The 18,366-nt window shown below is 40.3% G+C and overlaps 4 protein-coding genes across 4 annotated transcripts; 2 read left to right on the plus strand and 2 right to left on the minus strand.

The window, feature by feature from the left end:
* The first annotated feature begins 57 nt into the window (after window positions 1-57).
* On the plus strand, window positions 58-3,008 carry LOC108107112 (transport and Golgi organization protein 6). Its single transcript, XM_017214501.2, has 3 exons — window positions 58-176; window positions 233-2,434; window positions 2,494-3,008. Exons 1-3 carry the CDS (start codon window positions 116-118, stop codon window positions 2,994-2,996), a joined length of 2,766 nt encoding a protein of 921 aa, XP_017069990.2. The 5' UTR covers window positions 58-115; the 3' UTR covers window positions 2,997-3,008.
* A 5-nt stretch (window positions 3,009-3,013) lies between these two features.
* On the minus strand, window positions 3,014-5,153 carry LOC108107113 (L-2-hydroxyglutarate dehydrogenase, mitochondrial). Its single transcript, XM_017214502.2, is given in 4 exon segments — window positions 3,014-3,371; window positions 3,373-3,598; window positions 3,654-4,511; window positions 4,770-5,153. Coding segments are annotated over 4 exon segments (1,368 nt in total). The 5' UTR covers window positions 4,892-5,153; the 3' UTR covers window positions 3,014-3,209.
* A 320-nt stretch (window positions 5,154-5,473) lies between these two features.
* Window positions 5,474-7,908, plus strand: LOC108107068 (zinc finger protein 319). Its single transcript, XM_017214439.2, has 2 exons — window positions 5,474-5,610; window positions 5,667-7,908. Exons 1-2 carry the CDS (start codon window positions 5,540-5,542, stop codon window positions 7,882-7,884), a joined length of 2,289 nt encoding a protein of 762 aa, XP_017069928.2. The 5' UTR covers window positions 5,474-5,539; the 3' UTR covers window positions 7,885-7,908.
* A 437-nt stretch (window positions 7,909-8,345) lies between these two features.
* LOC108107069 (EF-hand domain-containing protein D2 homolog) lies at window positions 8,346-18,358 on the minus strand. The gene is given in 3 exon segments (XM_017214440.2): window positions 8,346-9,447; window positions 9,449-9,629; window positions 17,759-18,358. Coding segments are annotated over 3 exon segments (654 nt in total). The 5' UTR covers window positions 17,998-18,358; the 3' UTR covers window positions 8,346-9,213.
* Between the last annotated feature and the right edge of the window lie 8 nt (window positions 18,359-18,366).

Genomic DNA, 18,366 nt, shown 5'->3' on the forward strand with positions numbered 1-18,366 from the left:
TGCTGCCAACACTTTCTCACCATTATGTTTATGTTATCGATTGCACTTGTGTTATTGTAAACACTCATCTCCAACACATGTTCATTTTGCCAACCTTTGATTAGCTGTGATAAGTATGATAAATACAGTCAAATACTTTGCTCTTTTAGAGAGTTTAAAGTTTAATAAAGCACTAGGTACTTGATTAACAATATTATTTGAGAAAGAATAATTAGAAACAGTATCATTGCAGCAAATAATGCAGAAAACTCCGAGACTCTTAACACCGTGGAAAATAACCTTCTTGTTTTTGAAAAATATGCCAAACTTGATGTTTATCAGCAGTTGCATGAATTATGCGACGAATATCATTTAACAATCAAACAGGAAACCAGTATAGTTTCCGGAATTGAACCCATTATTTCGTACATAGTGAGACTGCAACATGTTCTGCATTCGATCACGAAAAACATTAATTTCCATAGCGACGCCAAGGAGGATCTTATATCGGTAGCGCACCTCAAACTTTGCATCCAAGCTACTCAGGAGTTATCCTATTATTCACTTCGATGTCAACTGCATGATGATTTCTATAAGTCCCCCATTTTTCATGAAGCGCAAGGGAAAGTTAAGTCCAATCTTTCCTTGTTACTTTTAAGCATTCAATTTTTTGTAAGTATACTGCCTATCCGGCAGTTTCACATAGCTAACTCCATGGAGCTGGTACAAAGGGATCTTTTGGCGGCCATCATGAGTCTACGTGTTCACGATGATTCTACCCACCTGGATAATGCTTTATCCTACCTCTGGCAACATGAATCAAAATCAGATTTCTTCCGCCACATCTTGCTTTTAAAAGCTACACCTCTCTGCACTCCGTTGGCTAAATTGTTGCACCATCAACTTCTAGGAAAGTTAAACTCCCCCCAAGGATTTGCCAGTTTTGTGGATGCACTTCAACAAACTCCTAATGTGAGTCCTACAAGAAATGCGGAAATAGTTGCTAGTATTGTGGCTAGGAAAGGGTTCTCGCCACTTGCCCAAGAGAAGATGATTCTTCAAGTGCTGGAGTATTGTAAATTCTATCTTCAGGATGTGGACAAAATGTGTCCCGGTGTCCTATCCCTTAGAAGACTATACGATTTAAATGATACAAATCAAAAGCAAATAGAAGAGATATTATCCAGTCACTGGGAAACGCTTATAAACCCAGAAGATGTTATTAGTGGCCTTATTCTAATGGATCACCAGGAAATCTGCAATCGCATCCTCTTGTGGCACAAACTTTTCTGTTCGTCTAGCGTGGCTTGCTTGCCCAGTATCCTAATAATTCCCTACCTTCCTTTGCTCCTCCAACTTTATGATAGCTTACCTTTGGAATTACCCGCATCATCGCAACTTTCTGGCATCATCTGTCGTTGTCTGGATAACAGAGAGAGTGACAAAGAATTGCCTTATATACTTAAAAGGTTGTTTACATGGAAAGTTAAAGAAGAACCTCCTTGGAAATGTTTTCACCAACGCATTCTCATTCTGCCTTCCACGAACTCAAAACAAATTCAAGTTAAAGTCGCTCATATGGATCACCAAGTGGATCATGATATCAGCAGGATATTGCCTGGACTGCTTATATCCAGTTCTCATCATTCACTCACCTGTAATGTTTTCCTGGCTCTTTTAAGCTTCATGGGTAACGAGTTACAGCAGAAGTCTTCAGCGAGTGTAGATTTTATTTCATCGGAAACGGAGCTCAAAGACTTTTTGCACACCAAGTACCAACTAAAGCTGAATTTACTTATTGCCCTTAACCAAATGGTTTCCCACCAACCGTTGAGAGCTCAACTTGCCTTGCATACCAAGGAGTTCTTGTTTATACTAAAAACATTTTTGCTTCACCGATCTGGTGACACGGAAACAACGGACCATATCGTACTCCTCGTACTTAACCTATTTCAGGAACTTCTTGAGGGTAGTGAGGATCTTCGGATGTCAGAGGGCAGCAAAGAACTCAAAAAACAACTGGAGCACTTAGGTTCTCACTCCTCCAACTCTCTCATACAGGAATCTGTAAGAGCATTGCTTAAAATAATCGAAGGAACATGGAAACCAAGCGAAGCTCTCAGAGTGCAACCATTTCAAAAAGCTCGGTCCCTGATAGAAGAAAAGCAATCCCATCTTCAGGTATACGGCATTCAGTTGATGATGGAGTTGCTTAAGAAGAAAGATCCAGCAACTATGTCGCAGGGTCATCTTATAATAGCTTTAGCTCTGACCACTCTTAAGGAGAAGGAATCCTATACTTTCCTTAATTGTGTTCGGCTTTTTGTTTCGCTTGTTTATGTTATGGAGTCAGAAGTCTTGGACAAGCTAAGTGAAGAATACCTCTCAGAGACGGCGGAATTGGACTACCGTCTGGTAGTGGGGGAAGCTCTACTAAAAGTAGCTCAGGAGTTAGGTGAGTTATGGGCAATCAAAAATTTTGCTTTGATATAATGTGACGTCAATCCTTTTTAGGTCCACTTTGCTATCGGTACAAGGCTGTTCTCCTTAATTGCTTCATGCAGGGAACCCGGTCTCCTGTTAACGAATTCCGAATGTCAGCATTCGCTAATCTCGCCCAGCTTTGTCGACTGTTGGCCTATCAAGTGCAGAACTTCTTCCAGGAGCTTCTCCAACTGGTGAATAATGAATTAACAACCGGTAGCTATGTGCCCGCTAAGCGAGCAGCTGTCTTGGTCTTAACTGAACTATTAAATGGAATGGAGAATCTACTGGACTATCAAGAAATGCTTCTACCCATTTATCGACTTTTAAGAGCCATCGAAGCGGAGGAGTCATGTGACTCACAAATGAGACTGCATGCTGCCAATGGGCTGAAAATATTAAATGCGAAGTGTCGAAATATGATTCAATCCAGCTTGGCGGAGATATCGTTACAAAAACAGATTAAGGTACTGGGCATCAAAGACGATGTTTCTTCTCAAAGGAAAAACAGCCACATTCTTGAGCTGAATTAAAGTTTAATTTATATATATAAAATATACAATTTTTTATTTACTTTATACAATTTAGAGATATTTACTTTAAAATTTACACGAAATGCGAGACATACACAGTTCAGTATAACTGACACCATAAAAGCAGAAGTTGGAAATAAATTTGGATACGAGGCCGTTGATGGTGGATGAAGCTTTGGACTATTGCTTAGGTTTTCGGTAGGATACTAACTATCACTTGCCGATGGAGAATTCATTCTCGATCTTGTCAGCGATCATTTTTCCGATGGCCAGACTGCTAGTGGCACCCGGCGATGGGGCGTTTCTACAATGAAGAACACGCTTGGCCAGCGGTCCCGATCCTTCACCGCGATCAAACACAAAATCGTCTACCAAAGTTTCCCTGCAAGTCCATAGCCTGAGCACGTACTCCGGCGGGACCGCGTTGAATGTCATATTCCGTGATGTCTGGAATATACTTTTGCAACGCCTTAATTTGCAGGTTAATAAACCACGACTTGGACATTTCGCTCAAACCGAAGCCAAGGTACTTGCTGGCCATCTTCGCAAAGCCTGGATAACGCAGGGCATCAAACAGCTCGAAAAGATTAATGTCGCCCCAGCTAAAAAATAAATTATCAGTAAGGCCATTGTAATAATTCGAAGAACTGGACTTACGTGTATCCTTCTCTTTTAAGAGCTAGGACGGCATTTGGACCCAGCCAGATGGATCCGTCCATCCGAGGGGTGAAGTGTACTCCCAAAAAGGGGAACCGGGGATCTGGCACTGGATAAATATTTCCATTGACCATATGTTGTTTTTCCTTAGACAGCAGCAAGTACTCTCCGCGGAAAGGTACAATTCGAGGATCCCTTGGGCAACCTGTCTTCTCCGCTAGCAAATCGGATTGCAAACCACCGCAGGTCAGAACGTTCTTAGTACGAACCGTTTGACCAGGTACCGCACCATGGATAGTCACTGGATAATCGGCTCCCTCCTTAGTCTCGGTGAACTTGTTAACATTGAAACCGAGGTAGATGTGACCACCACATTGTTTGAAATCCTGGCCATAATGCTCGGTTACTAATCCAAAGTCAACAATTCCCGTGTGTGGACTGTGGAGAGCTTTAAGACCCTTGCAATGAGGTTCAATCTCCTGGATTTCAGAGCCTTCGATCATTCTCAGGTCCGGAACATTGTTGGCAATGGCACGCTTCTCAAGATCTCCCAGCAATTTTACCTCTTTCTCATCCGTAGCCACAATCAGTTTGCCGCACTTCTTGTACGGAATTTTTTTTTCATCCAAATAAGCATAGACCAAATGCATACCCTCCACACAAAGGCGGGCTTTCAGGGTTCCAGGTTTATAATAGATACCAGCATGGATCACTCCGGAGTTGTGACCACTCTGGTGCTTTGCTAGCTGATTCTCCTTTTCCAAGATTGCCACTTTCAGGGTTGGATGACGCAGAAGAATCTCTCGCGCTGAAGCAGCTCCCACAATCCCACCTCCAACGACAACTAGATCATAATCTCTAAGAAAGAGAAAAGTAAAAACAATTATCACACCATTATTTGTTTGAATTTCAAAGGCACGTTATCTTCTTCTTTGTCTCTTCTAAAATCCTTATTTTTAATTTACAATTTTTATTTTTGAGTTAAAAATGATCTCTTCAGTATTAGACCTTTTTTTTGGGAACATCTAAAAGTTACTCTGCAAACAGTCAAGAGAATCTGAAAACCGGAACACCTGCGAAATTGAGAGAATCTTATCGAAATCTATTGTGGCTTACCTGCAGTTCGACGAGCTGTGCTGAAATCTTTTCTGGGTCGTTTCGGTCTCTTGAGGTGTGGCTACGCCCACATTGGGCAGTACCCTCCGAATTCCCTGCACAAATAGTCGCATCTGAGCCATTTCTCTTACTTTCTCCTTTCACCACCCGCGCACACACTTAGAACTGGATTAAACGCTAGCCAAAAGAAAGACCTTGATTGACCTTGCTTACTTCTCCGCCAAAATGCGTACAGACCGCCCCAACGCGAATCTACAGACTAAAGCCTGTGGAAGTTTTCCGTGTGGCGAGAGAAAATAAATATGTTCACGAGCCGAACATCTAGGCGTTTTTTGGGGGCAGGGGAGTGTCATAAACGCGCTAATTGATAAGTGTGACGGATAACATTGACGAGGGGGTGGTTGGGGGCGGACGTATGCGTCAGCTGTTCGATTTTTTGATAAGATTTAATGTGACCAGCTGGTAATGCTGCCAACAGGCTATTAGACAACTCTAAATCTAGCTATAATTTATATATTAAAAATTCAAAGGAAATTTAAATGAAGTAATTTGATAATCATTTATACATTTCATACATTTTTTTTTTAACGAAGTCCGTGTCTTTAGGACACCAAACAGCCAAAAATACCATTGTCAACAAAGACTGCGAAACGTTTTTCAGCACTGCATAACGCAAAATAAAAACATAAACAGCTGATTTATAAACAGTAGCTGGTTTATTAAAGTAAATAGACAAATTCTTTTAATAATTTGAGTAATAACATCTTAAGATGCCGGCCCACTGCGCCGTAATAAATTGCAGTCATAAATATGTGCACGCCGGTAGCATTTCCTTTCACAGGTTAGTTTATACAGGTTGTTTATAAAATTTTAACCATACCTCCTTATCCCTTTAAGATTTCCCTTTAAAAGGAAAGACCTCCTCCAGAAGTGGAAGGACTTTACCCAGCGGAGTGGTCAATGGATGCCATCTAAATGGAGTGCGGTGTGTAGCCGACACTTTGTTGATGAGGACTTTAATTGCAGCAATAACAGGAAAACGCTTAAAAAGAATGCCGTGCCTTCGGTCAGAGTGTCAGATGAGGAATCCCTAAATGTACACGTGGAGCAAGTGTCCCCGAGTAGTAGGCCCATTCACAAACAGACCCTGGCTAGTGCCGCTGAATCGCCAGCAACAGGTGTTAAGGCTACTTGCCGCTTTTGTGGGACCTCTGCCACAAATTGCTCCTCATTTGACAAAAGTTTCGAGCTCTTTGGCATGATTCAGAAGTGCTTCCCCACACTGCAGATCCTGCAGGACGACACATTGCCCAAGGATATATGCAAGGAGTGCTGTCTACAACTGGAGCGCTTTTCACAGTTCATCGATGTGGTAATGGTGACGCAAAGTGAGTTGCAAAGGAAATATCGCCGCCAGCTGAAGATTAAACAGGAACCCTTTGTCCGCGTGAAACAGGAAGCCTGCGAGAGTCTGGATAACCTGTTTCCTGATGAGCTGGACATGGGCTTGGAACAGGACGAGGGTTGCGATCAGGAGGAAACGGAACAAAAGTTCCAGTTCTGTGATTTTCCAATGTTAAATTCGCAAGACATTATTAACAATTGTGATATCATGGAGATTATCAATCTAGATGATCCGTTTATCAATATTCCGGACGATGCGGATGTAGGGCAGTCGGAGAGATCACAACCTCTTAGGCCGGCTAATGAAATGCTACAGAACGAACTTTTGACCGAAGAACATAATTATGCCAAAGAAGAATGGCAACTGCCTCCACATCAGTATAAAACGGAAAAGGTGGAGGGTGCAGAGCCTGTTCCAGATACTGCTCCTCCTTCTGCCGATCCACCAGCTGTTCATGATCTTATACCTCCTCTATCTGCTCCAGTTCCTCGCTCATGCAAGCCTATTGTGACTAATGTTAGCCAAATACCAAACCCTATGATCTGCGAACTGCTGCCACCACCTGCTCCTCCAACATCTGTTAAACCCAACATTGTTGTGCTAAACGATAGTGTTGTCGAATCCTCAGCGGCCTTTCGGCTTCACAATTGCACCTTATGCACTGCTAAATTTATAACTATAGATAGCTTAAATCAGCATTATACCCATAGTCACAGTAATTCCACGCCCATGGTCAGCGTTCCTCCGATGAATATTAGTCTGCCCAGCTTGACAGTTAACCCACCGATGAAACTAGAGGGCAACAGGGGTTTTGTGGCAACTGAGCAACTAGATTACTGGCAGTCAGAGTGGCAAAATAGTCCTATCTCAACTCAACCCAGAAAAAAGATTGATATTCTGGACATGCAGAGTAGTTTCCTTCATCACAAAGATCTTATACCGACGGCCACTCATTTAACAGCACCTGCTCCTGATCCTCAACTGGCTGCAGTGACTGCAAACTATGCTAAGTTGGCTGTTAGATATCGCCAATTGCAGCTGAAATGTAAAAATATGAAAAGTCGTAAGAAGAGGGCCAGAAAATCTTACATTTGTCGGATATGTAAGGGAGGATTTACTAGTTTCAGGAAGTTACATTACCACCGTCGGTTGAAGACACACTTTGTAAAGTTAATACCAAGCTTTGCGGGACGTTGTTGTGGTTGCTTAAAGCTCTTTCGATCCCGGTTGGGACTTCGCCAGCATATGCGATACATTTGTCAATCATTGTCGCTTAAAAACCATCGGCGTCTTCAGAGCTTCAAGTGCCGTCACTGCCAGGCCATCGCCTTTGCCCATTGGCGCCTGTATCGTCGTCATGAACTCAATTGCAGGCCCAGAAAATCGAAAACAAGGGTCCAGATGTCGAATAATTCAAAAAAGAAAGTTACGCCTATTCAGATTTTTGCTTGCAATATTTGTAAAAAGTCATTTGGATCGCTGAACGGACTCCGCCAGCATAATATTACACACTCGACGGAGCGGCAGCACAAGTGCGGCATCTGCGACAGGGTTTTCAAGCGGCGAAACGGTCTATCTCAACACATTAAGGGCTACCACCTGCAGCTCAAGCCGCATGAGTGTCCTGTCTGCCAGCATCGCTACGCCCTGAAATGCGATATGCTGAGGTGTAGACATTCCCTTCGAAAAGGACCAACTGCCGGGGAGTAACAGGAAGTCAGGAAATAACTGATAAATGGAAAAGAGAAAGCGTTCCTTAGTGGCAACATTGGCTAGGTCAGATGCTATGATCTTATAAGGTAAGTCTTTTAAGTACTTGAAACTAAAAATAAAATGTGTAATAAAATAAAATTTAAAATATTTTTTATAGATGCTCTATCAACACATGAACTACTTACGGCCAACCAAATTCTTGGATAAAGTCACTCCATGGGGTTCTTAGCTGGTGGTCTCATACTATAGCCCGCAAGGTGATGAAGAGCTCGCAGCGGGAAGGAAATCGGTGCTTACTAAGGGTACAGTAAATCGAGTCATTCTATGTATCAACACTTTGGATTGACGCTTGACTAATCGGGAACAAGGTTTCGTAATAAAGTTTTATTTGGAGGACACAACAAATGATAAATCGCCATAACGTGTACGACAATCAAGCAAAATAAAGACGATTTCGATTGTTTTGTATTATATACATTTATTTATTTAAATTGCAGTATAAGTTTGTAGTAAACGCTCTCTAAAAGTACGTGTATTTTCTTGTGTATTCGTATTTAACGCATTAGTATTGCTTTAATTGCTAACTTTAAACGTGAAATACTGAATCGAAACTTAATTATTTATTTCAGCTTGATACAACAGAAACTAAGATTGACTGCCAACATAGGTATAGTATGTACAAAGAAGTTTGAATTTCGCGAATTAATTTGCTTAACATAACTATCGATTTCCTTTTTTGTTATTAACAAAATTAAAACGAAGAAAATAAAAATGGCACTAAAAGTACAAAAAATCATAAATTAAAAGAAACATACATTTTGGATAACCGTCGAGGGTAAACGTAATTCAACAAAGAAATTTTGCGCAACACCAAACAATAAAAAATAGGTCTTAGGCTAAAACATTTTTCACTTAAATAAAGGTTAACTATAAATACGCTTTTGGTATGATCGTTATTTATGTACGTATGTATGCTTATATGTTGTGGCTAGAGTGGCTCAATTTGGTTGGATTTAGAAAAATATATTTTAGAAATTGAACGTTATGTTTGGATGATGCTTGATGTACGTTATATGTAGGTTGTTTGTTAAACCAAAATATATATTTTTTTTTTTTTCAAAAATAGCATTCAATTCCCAAGATTTTTTAACCAGCAAATCGAGTTATATATGGGACGATAAGTATGGATATTATTAATGTATGTGATGCTTGAAAAATGCCTGCTGCTTGTACGAAGCGTATTCTCTTCTCCCGGGATTAGTTCCTCATTCGATTAACCTACGCCAGATAATTACGCGCTAGACTACGGAGGAAAATATGGATCCTCTACTGGAAGATCGCCGCCCTCTGCTGAAACTGTTGGCGCCGTTGGGCCCGCTCCTCCTCCTCGCGTCGGCGTTCCTCCTGCTCGGCCCGGATTTCGTCGTGGAACTTGTTCGTCCTTAGTTGTTGCTCAATTTTCGCCTCAAAGAAGTTTTTGGCTCCACTTACACCCACTTGATCTACATCAACCTCGGTGAGGCGGGCCAGCTGGTTCAACCCGGAGTCGGAGTCCAATTCCTCCGGCCTGAGCCTTCCTGAAGATCAACAGGAACTCCCGGAACGAGATCTTGCCGTCATTATCCTCATCCACCTCGGCAATCATCTGCTTGAGTCCCAAATGAGTCTGCGGTGCACCAAGCTTCTCCATCATAAACTTCAGTTCCTGCAGGTCCAAAAAACCATCGCGAGCCAAATCGTACCTGAAAAAAAAAAGATAACAAATGCAAATCAATTAGTCAGCACTCTTAGAATCGGAGGAAGGGAGAATGTTGAGAATGCAGAGAAATGTCACTGGTCATTGACCAACCGCAAGACACGAGACTCCCAATGTCGGGGATTAGCAATCGATAATGCAAACGTGGGCGCACTGGCGTCAGAGGTCGCGTGGCCCGATGTCTGCGATGCGAAAATTGTGGGAGGCAGGGGATTATGGTTGGCAAGCAACCCAATTTCATGCTAAATTTGCAAACAACAGCGGCGGGCAAAACAATAGCACCGATGAGGAGTCGACCCATAAATTACACGAACTCATGTCTGTAATCTGCAAACCAAAGTAGCTGTCTTAAATTGTTTGCCATAGAGCAGTTCATATGGTGATTTTCACTTATGTAAGATAAGATATCAAAGTCAAAAGCTTAAACAAAATAATTAAATTTGTTTGTAAATAAAAATCATTTTTCATATGCTAATATTCTATTGTTTAGTATGATTAGGTTATTAAAAATGTCTCATTGTTTTTGAAGTTTTCTATTTATAAATCGAAATCAACTAGAAAAAAATTAGATGATTCACAATAACAATGAAATGTTCATCTTTCAATTTTGTACATAGAAAAGTAATGTAAGTCATTGCCATATAAGCTGATATACTTCTATTTACCCTTTAAACATATTTTTGGAGAATTTCCCTCACGATTCCCGTTTATCTATCGCCAGTTCGACGACCGAAATCGGCGAGTCAAAAGTTTGAGCTTCCGCCAAAGTGTTTGGCAGGAAATGGCGATGGAAATGTAAATAAAGCCCATTTACTATCTAATTGTGTAATATATTAAAAGAGAAAACGCAAGAAGCACGCGCTGTCGTCTGGATAAATCGCGTGTTGCTGCGGGCGGCAGATGAGCAACATTAGCAACATGAGCAACATCACTTGACGACCATGTTGCGGAAACTAGTTGCACAGGCTCCAAAACCAGCGACCTTGCAAGCTAGTCGAAGGATGCATATACTGATGATGATCATCATCATTATCATCCAAACTAGTTAAACTAGTTGGGGCTCTAGCTAAAAATACGCAGCCAAAGGAAGCAGCAACTTCACAGCCACTCAGATGACAATAAATACCCATTACCCACGAACGGATACATACACCTTGGCGTTACCCAATAGTCGCAACTTTCAGTTTCGATTTCTCGCTTGCCTAGAAGCCGCCACCTAATGACGAAATAGTATCTATTAGATTACAACCGAGCAATTGAAGTTTCGCTTTCGTTTCATAAATAATTGAATCCATATCGACAAATTGCGTGTGTTTGTTTGTTGTGAGTAAAGAAAAAGAAAAAGAGAGTGAAAGTAATTAGCCAAGATGCAATGAAAATGGTATCATCTCAGGCGTGTCTGGTGCGATGATGGTTAGGTGTCACCATCACATCGCATTTTGGCCACCATCCCAGATGGGCAATTAACGGTGGCCAGTGTTACGCTATCGTCTCTTTAATTAACTTCAATTGCACTCTTTTCTTCAGCCTCGAGTTGCGTCAATGTGACAATTGGTGGCACTTTTGCTTTTCGCCTGACGGTTTCTCGTTGTTTTCTTTCGTATTAATCGAGGTGTTGTTGTCTGGCTTTCGTTTCAATTGCCGGTGGTGTGGTCTTCATCTGACAATAGACACCGACATGCCAACTACTTCAGCTGTTCAATTCAATTAATCAAGACGCCGCTGCTTGTGTTTATCAAATCATTTTTAATCAACTTAACATTAGGAACTGGGGTTAAACTCGTGGGTGGGATTACAACAATATGCATACAGATCGTATTTTATAAGTACAGAAAAATGATATCCAGAAGTAGCATTTTCAAAATATTAGATATTTAAAACATCTATTTTTTGCAGTTTTTCCTTATAAACAGAAAAAATGTAAATAAATGCTTGCCATGTTTATACTCCAAACACCTGCTGTTTATCTGTGGCAACACCAACCTTTCCTGCCTCAAGCCCCAAAAACCTCCCACAGCTTCCCACCGGATTTAGCCTAATTTTTATTGATTGTTTTCATTCCAATGAATCGAACAACTTCACACTCCGAGCTTTTCGGGGGTGTCGTACATTTTTCTGCCCCATTGCATGTTGGGCGATCTTCTTTGTTGTTGTGGCAGGGCCATATGCTATATGCTATATGCATGCGATTTTCATTTTCTTTATCGTTTTTTCGTGTACAGTTCAACAAATAACGGGGTCAGCTGGCCATTGTTATTGGTGTTGCCGTTTATGCCTGCCGCAATTTGCATCGTAAATTTATCTATGCAAGTGCTTTGCCTAGTACTTTGTAAACAATTGCGGTTAAAATAATAGCACCCACTAATATATCCTGTTTTGGGTTGTGAAAATTTAATTACGCAATTATATATTCCTGAACATATGATAACAAATTAAAAAGAAATCTTTATTTTAAAGCATTTTCAAGAATTTCATTTTTAAATGCTACTATTTTACCCTTCCTTGTAACTGCTGCTTCTACTTCTGCGCTGCAATTACTATATTGAACACAGGTTTTCTCTATTAGCAGACTAATGCCTCGCAATTGCAGCTTCTATTGTGAATGGAGTTTTTGTGCCCCCGATGTTCAAGCGGGTTAATGCCAAAGGGAGACCGATTTCGATTCAAACTACAATGCCTTTGCAGTTAGAAAAGCGTCAAGTTCTTGAACTTTATGGTAACGGTTAACACAATGTTGCAAACGCTTATAATGCACCACATGTCTTCATAGGGCGGGTTTCATCATTATGGCGATGTGATGTACTACAGAGTACCCACACTTTGGGCCATGTCTCTCATCTATTGTGGCCGAATCGGAACGAAAAAAAAAAATGTTCAAAGGCGATGTCTTGCATACACAATCGCATGTTTATTTCGGCCGATGTTGGCTGGTTCGTCTGGATCGTCTCACTCACCTGAATGTTTTCTGTTTCGAAACCAAACATGCACCTGTGCACATTGCCTGCGCAAACACAGGTATGTAAAATTGTAAATCAATAAATAAGCGACATGACTGCTAGGCTGGCGGGAAAAGCATTTAACGGCTCCCATAAAGGGCTGAGGTACTTAACCAGGGGTTAATTGAATGAGTAATCGTAGAAGTCCTAGGGTAACCTAACTTTACTTATTACCATAGTTTTACAAACTGTTTCTGCTTAACCTTTTTTTAAATATTTTTTTGAAATTTATTTTTTATGAATTCTGCTTAAAAAAATCCTATAAAAAATAACAAATTTAAGTCATGACATTAAAATGTTTACTAAATGATTCGTTTTTATTTATACTTTCTTTGCCTTCAACTTCTAATGGGGGTCTTTCTCATCGTTTTTCAATTGCTCGAAAATGTGTATGGGATTCCCAAAATAAACCCGCCATATTTTGACATTTCGAAATTGGAGCAAAACAAGGCGATGGGAAGCGGGGAAAGAAGCGTTGCGTGGGTCGGATCTCTGATTATTTTTAGTTGCTGCAGGAAACAAGAAGCGGCAGCAGCAACTACGAGTTCTTCTTATCGCCACAGAAGTAAACCAAACAAATAAACTGGACAATGAGTAAATGCAATGACTAATTGCAAGCAAGTTGGGGACACAATGGCTGGTTGAGTGATGATGATGATGCGCCACTGGCTCGTACATAATTTGATATTTCCTCAATTAAGTGGACAACACTCGACACTAAAGCAGTGGCAACTACATTTGCACATGGGTATGTTGGCACAATTGTGGTCAGTCTAATAGCACTGCAATATCATGTCATAAGCATATGCTACAGATAGTTAGTCAGTCATATAATATTTAATGAAATAACATTAGTGATTGTACGAATAGGATTGGAAGAGAGTTAGCTGGAAAATTGATCTGATTGAAGACTGTCATTTGTCATTTTAGAGCGAACTAGCTTGTATAACTTTTTATAGATAAGTGATTTAATCATAAGCTTATTTAAATTATATATAATTATCAAATTAATAACTTTTGATTTTTAATTTTCTTCATTTTTTATACTTTATTTACTAATATTTTGCCTATACATGTGCCTGTCATCCAGCAACCACAGATTTCCATAAAATACAAACACAATGAAGCGTCGATAGACTCGAGGCGGGAGTTCCACTGTCAGCCTGTCATTGGCTTTCCTTTGTCAGCTAGTTTACTGTACATTATTTCATTTTATTTTTCTTTAGCGTGTTTTTTTTTTTGTGGACATGCCAGACTGCCCGTCGCCTGCTCAATGCAATTCCACATCTGCACTTCGCGAGTCGCGATTTTTGGCCAAAATGCAAAAAGGTCGTGCCACATGTGCGCGGAAATAATTACAAGTGGAGGCTGCAGCCGGAAATAAGCGGGGCGTACGATAGTGCATCGCTATCGATTGCCAGAAAACCCGCTTTCCATCGGTAGAGATTACCGAACCCACAAAAGCAGGCATGCAAACAGCATTTCGTAAATAACAAAATTAGTGTCAATGAACCTAGACAAAAGTGCGCCAAATGCAAATATGCATTTGTGCGCAGAGAAAGCACTTTAAGAACATGAATATAGACATATGTAATTGTCCCGAAAAGCCACCCCTGTAATGTATATAATTTGCATAAGTGTAGAGAGGGCTGTTAAGGGGTTATGGCCGAGTGATAATAGGTGGTGGCAATGGCAACTTAATTAAAAGTTCTACTCGCCACTGCGGTCGCAATAAAAGCCCACACAGAAACGCATTCCTCCCCCAGTGTAAAGTGCGTCGCTTTTTTTATGTCCATGAACTCGAATTGTAAACTGTAACCAGAGTGACGACAAGCAACGATACAAGTAGCATTGGCATCGATAGCACCCCTAACAGAAAACAAGGGGAACATCATAGGCTTTTCACCCACAGTGGTCATTCCCTATTTGGAAGCCTTTTTCTATTTTAGATCTTATTGAAATTCTATATTAAGCAAGGCAAGTGGGTGTTCAGCAGTTATACATATTTCAGGGACATCCTAATTAAAAAGTTCTATAAGCGACACTGAATTGATGTAAGTAATAGTTTAATTGCTAAACTACTTTTAAACAAATAATAAACACCATAATATGCAATGACTAATACTTTTACATGAGTAATTGCTGTATTTATTAGGGAAATTTATGCGCAATTGAATTATTATTTAATGAGTAATCACTGTATATAATAAATCTGTTGTAGAATTGAATCGAATGTACATAACAACAGTAAGTAAGTGTACATAACAATGAGTAAGTGGAGTTGTGAACGTTGGTGGTTGGTTTCATCCAAGTATGCTTAGGGATTGCTGCTTATCAACTCTTACCATAAGGCGATACTACTATGTATATCTATACAAACGAAAGAACTCCCCCAAGATGGTTAAATTCGGCAGACTTAAGGCGCCATTAAATGCAATAAGCGATATAATTCTGCAGTTTATCGCCTACCGGAAGTTAGTGCGCTATATATCTCTGAAATTCAGCAGACATCCGTGCGGAAAATGGCGTATTACAAGGGGAAAACAATCAGGAAGCTAAACCAAAGCCCAAGACGCTATAAAATAGCCATATACATTGCGTGAGTGATGATAAGGTTAGGCATGGAATGAAACTATATAAAAATACGCTTTAATTTACTAGGGCTTGGTCATACAATACTCTGGACCTTATCTTTTGGGGAAGTTCGAGAGAAATACAGGCTTCCTCCAAAAGTGTGACGTCTTCGGACGAGTTTGTTTACATTTGCATTTGGATTTGATTATCGAAAAGCATGTTCGCAGAAACCCATTCGCTTTGCTGAATCAGTTGCGAATTGTTTAAACAAATTGCTTTGTAAAACGAATTCAATGCGTGACTCAGACAGCGTTTTGCTTTCGATTCTCAAATATATATCGCATGTTTTAATTAAAACCGTTCAGGTTTGAGCGCTTTAAATTTGCAAGTTTAGCACATCACTTAAAGTCGTCGGACGACCCAACGTGACTGGAAATGCCAAAAGCCGCGGCACAAAAGGCGCTACTTTAGCCGGTTTTTTGTTTTGTTATTATTATTTTAAAGTTCCAACCGCAAAACCGAGCTAAAAAGATCAAGCCAAAGGGGTAAATGTCTGGCATTTGTTCGGGTAGAAAAAATGTGCTAAAGTCTAGGCAGATAATTCAATAAAGTACGTGAGTAAATCTTAGAGTGAATCCTCGTAAAAAAGTTGTTTATGTCTTCTTATCTAGTCATGTTCGTTGAGACACGAGTATAATGTATAAAAATTTTTTTTGAGAACTTTTGTGATTTGTAGTGCTGCTGTAGAGAATAGTCGCATAAACAGAGCGCTGTCATCTTAAAAAACTGATAAAATAAAATCCATTGATTCACAGTTCATGTTTGTTTTTGAATAAGTGATGGGGAATTAGTGTTAATAGTTTGTAACTCTATATATTTAATTAATATATAATTTTATATATTCTATATGGTAACCACAAAAACATTTGGTATTTCCTATACTTATAGATCCAAAAAGAGACAATTGTATAATCAAAGCAAAGATTGCTTTCTGTCCACATCCAATCCTGTTACCCATATATGTATCAACGCAACATTAGCTAATCGCAGACCAAAAGTCTCTTGTCTGTCTGCCATTTGTGGCTTATGCGCCCAGTATTTCCCAGACTGCCTGGAGTTGAGTTTTTCTCCGTCTGTTTTTCTCTGTTTTTGCTGGTGCATTGCATTACACTAGCAGACCACGTTCGCATTGCCATAATGCCGCATTTTTTTCTTTTTTGACCATTTGCCAGATCTCGAGGCTTTGACCCAGATGTACAAAACTGATTTTAGGGGAGGAATACAATAAACAAGCTAATAAGAAGCTATGAATCGTGGTCTTAAAGGAGTTATTGTCTAATTGGTTTACAAAATCAGTTATTATTTAAATCATTCTAATTGGCATTCTCATTTCCTTGTTTAATTGCCAGGTGATTCAGCCTTACCTCAGTTGGTTAAGAAGTTGAATCAGTTGGGAAAGGTGACAGGTGCTCGGCGAATTCCAGCTAATCACCTTGGCATGAAGATAATTTGGATGAACCTGAGATAGCTCTTATCAGCCTAGACGACCCTACGTGCCAACTACTTGAATTTAAATAACTATTCTAGACATTTAATCTAACAAAATCATTGCGCAACACTGCTGCGGTTGATTGAGCGAAACCCGAGACGGCCTATCACTAAAACGATCCACCACAAGACTAGGAAACTGAGGAAGGGAAAACCTCGGAAAACATTTCGTTTGCAAGGTGTCACTCAGACGACAACTGACGTTGTCGGGTAGTAATGCAAAACCGTACACAAGTACGGTAAAAATACAGGTGATCTTAAATAAACCTTATGACTTTAAGACTTATTGAACCTTGAAGAAAAAAGAAAGACTATTTTATTGTACAGTTTACTGTACTGTCGAAGTTTTAGTTTTGGTAATCGGTAGATTGTTTGTGTAAGATTTAAAGATAAGGTTAAAGATACATCCTCTGAAATAAACTTTTTAGAAAGAACATCCATTATTAAAATTGACTTTTGTTACTAGGAATTCCACTTAGGGGATCACGACTGTAGTGTAATAATTGAAACCGTCTGAAAGTGTTGGGGCAGAAAACCACTTTTGACTCATGATCCGCACGGCGGGAGCACGACTTGGGAATAAGCCAGTGACTGTGACAAAATCGTTCCCCAAGTACTTGTGAGTCATGCTCCATTGCACAGAGTACCCGGAGGAGGAGGAGGAGGAGGGGGAGGTTGTAGGGTTCCAAGGAGGGGCTGCAGTAAATGCAATTTAAATGCCCATTAGGCGGATGAGTTTTATGTTGCCAACTAATGAGACGCGAATGCGGTGAGATGCCTGGGAAAGTGGCAGTTGCAAGTGAAAGGAGTGTGAAGGTTAATACAGTCGACCTTCGGCAAACCAAACACCGCTACTAAAGTTAGTTAAATAAATATATCCCTATTAAAAACCATTTTAAATAATTCATTAAAATTTAAGAACTACTTTTAACAAATTTATCTTTTTGCAGCTTCTTATTCATTTTTTCAATAAACAGAAACTGCGAACTAGACTTACGTGTTAAAGGTCTTTTGGTAGTCCTTGATCTGGTTCCGGGAGAACTCGGGGAAGTCGGTGTACACATTGACCACCTTGTAGGTGCGCCGGACCTCGATGCCTGCCTCCTGGGATTCCATTATCTCCTGCCGCCGGTTGAGAATGTGCGTAAGCTCGGAGCTGTCAGTGTTGGCGGTGCTACTGGGGCTATCCACGCTGTCCTTGTTGGAGGCAGATGAGGCGTTTGATGAAACGGACATTTTATCGGCCTTTATTGACTTGCTTTGGTGTACTGGAATTTCACTGTTTTTTATGTTTCTTTCTCTCTTCTCCTTTTTCGGCACACCCACGCAAAAAGGACTGCAAAAAGAGACGTCGGGATACACACACGAATACAGCGATGCGGCAGGAAAGTACACAAACACAGACTCTATGACACGAAAACTTTTGGCGGGGGCGTGGCCTTGAATCCTTTTTGGTTTAGAAAAATCAGTTGCAATGTGCGTTTAAAATGCCGTGTTGCTTTTAGAGCACTTCTACTGTCTTATTGGACACTGGTTCTCCGCTTGAAATGCCGCGACTTCCGAATCTTCCGAATGTTGAGGAACGAATAGTGAGACCATGGCCCA

Source organism: Drosophila eugracilis, unplaced genomic scaffold (genome assembly GCF_018153835.1).
Source record: "Drosophila eugracilis isolate 14026-0451.02 unplaced genomic scaffold, ASM1815383v1 contig_952, whole genome shotgun sequence".
In the NCBI taxonomy this organism is placed as follows: Eukaryota; Metazoa; Arthropoda; class Insecta; order Diptera; family Drosophilidae; genus Drosophila; species Drosophila eugracilis.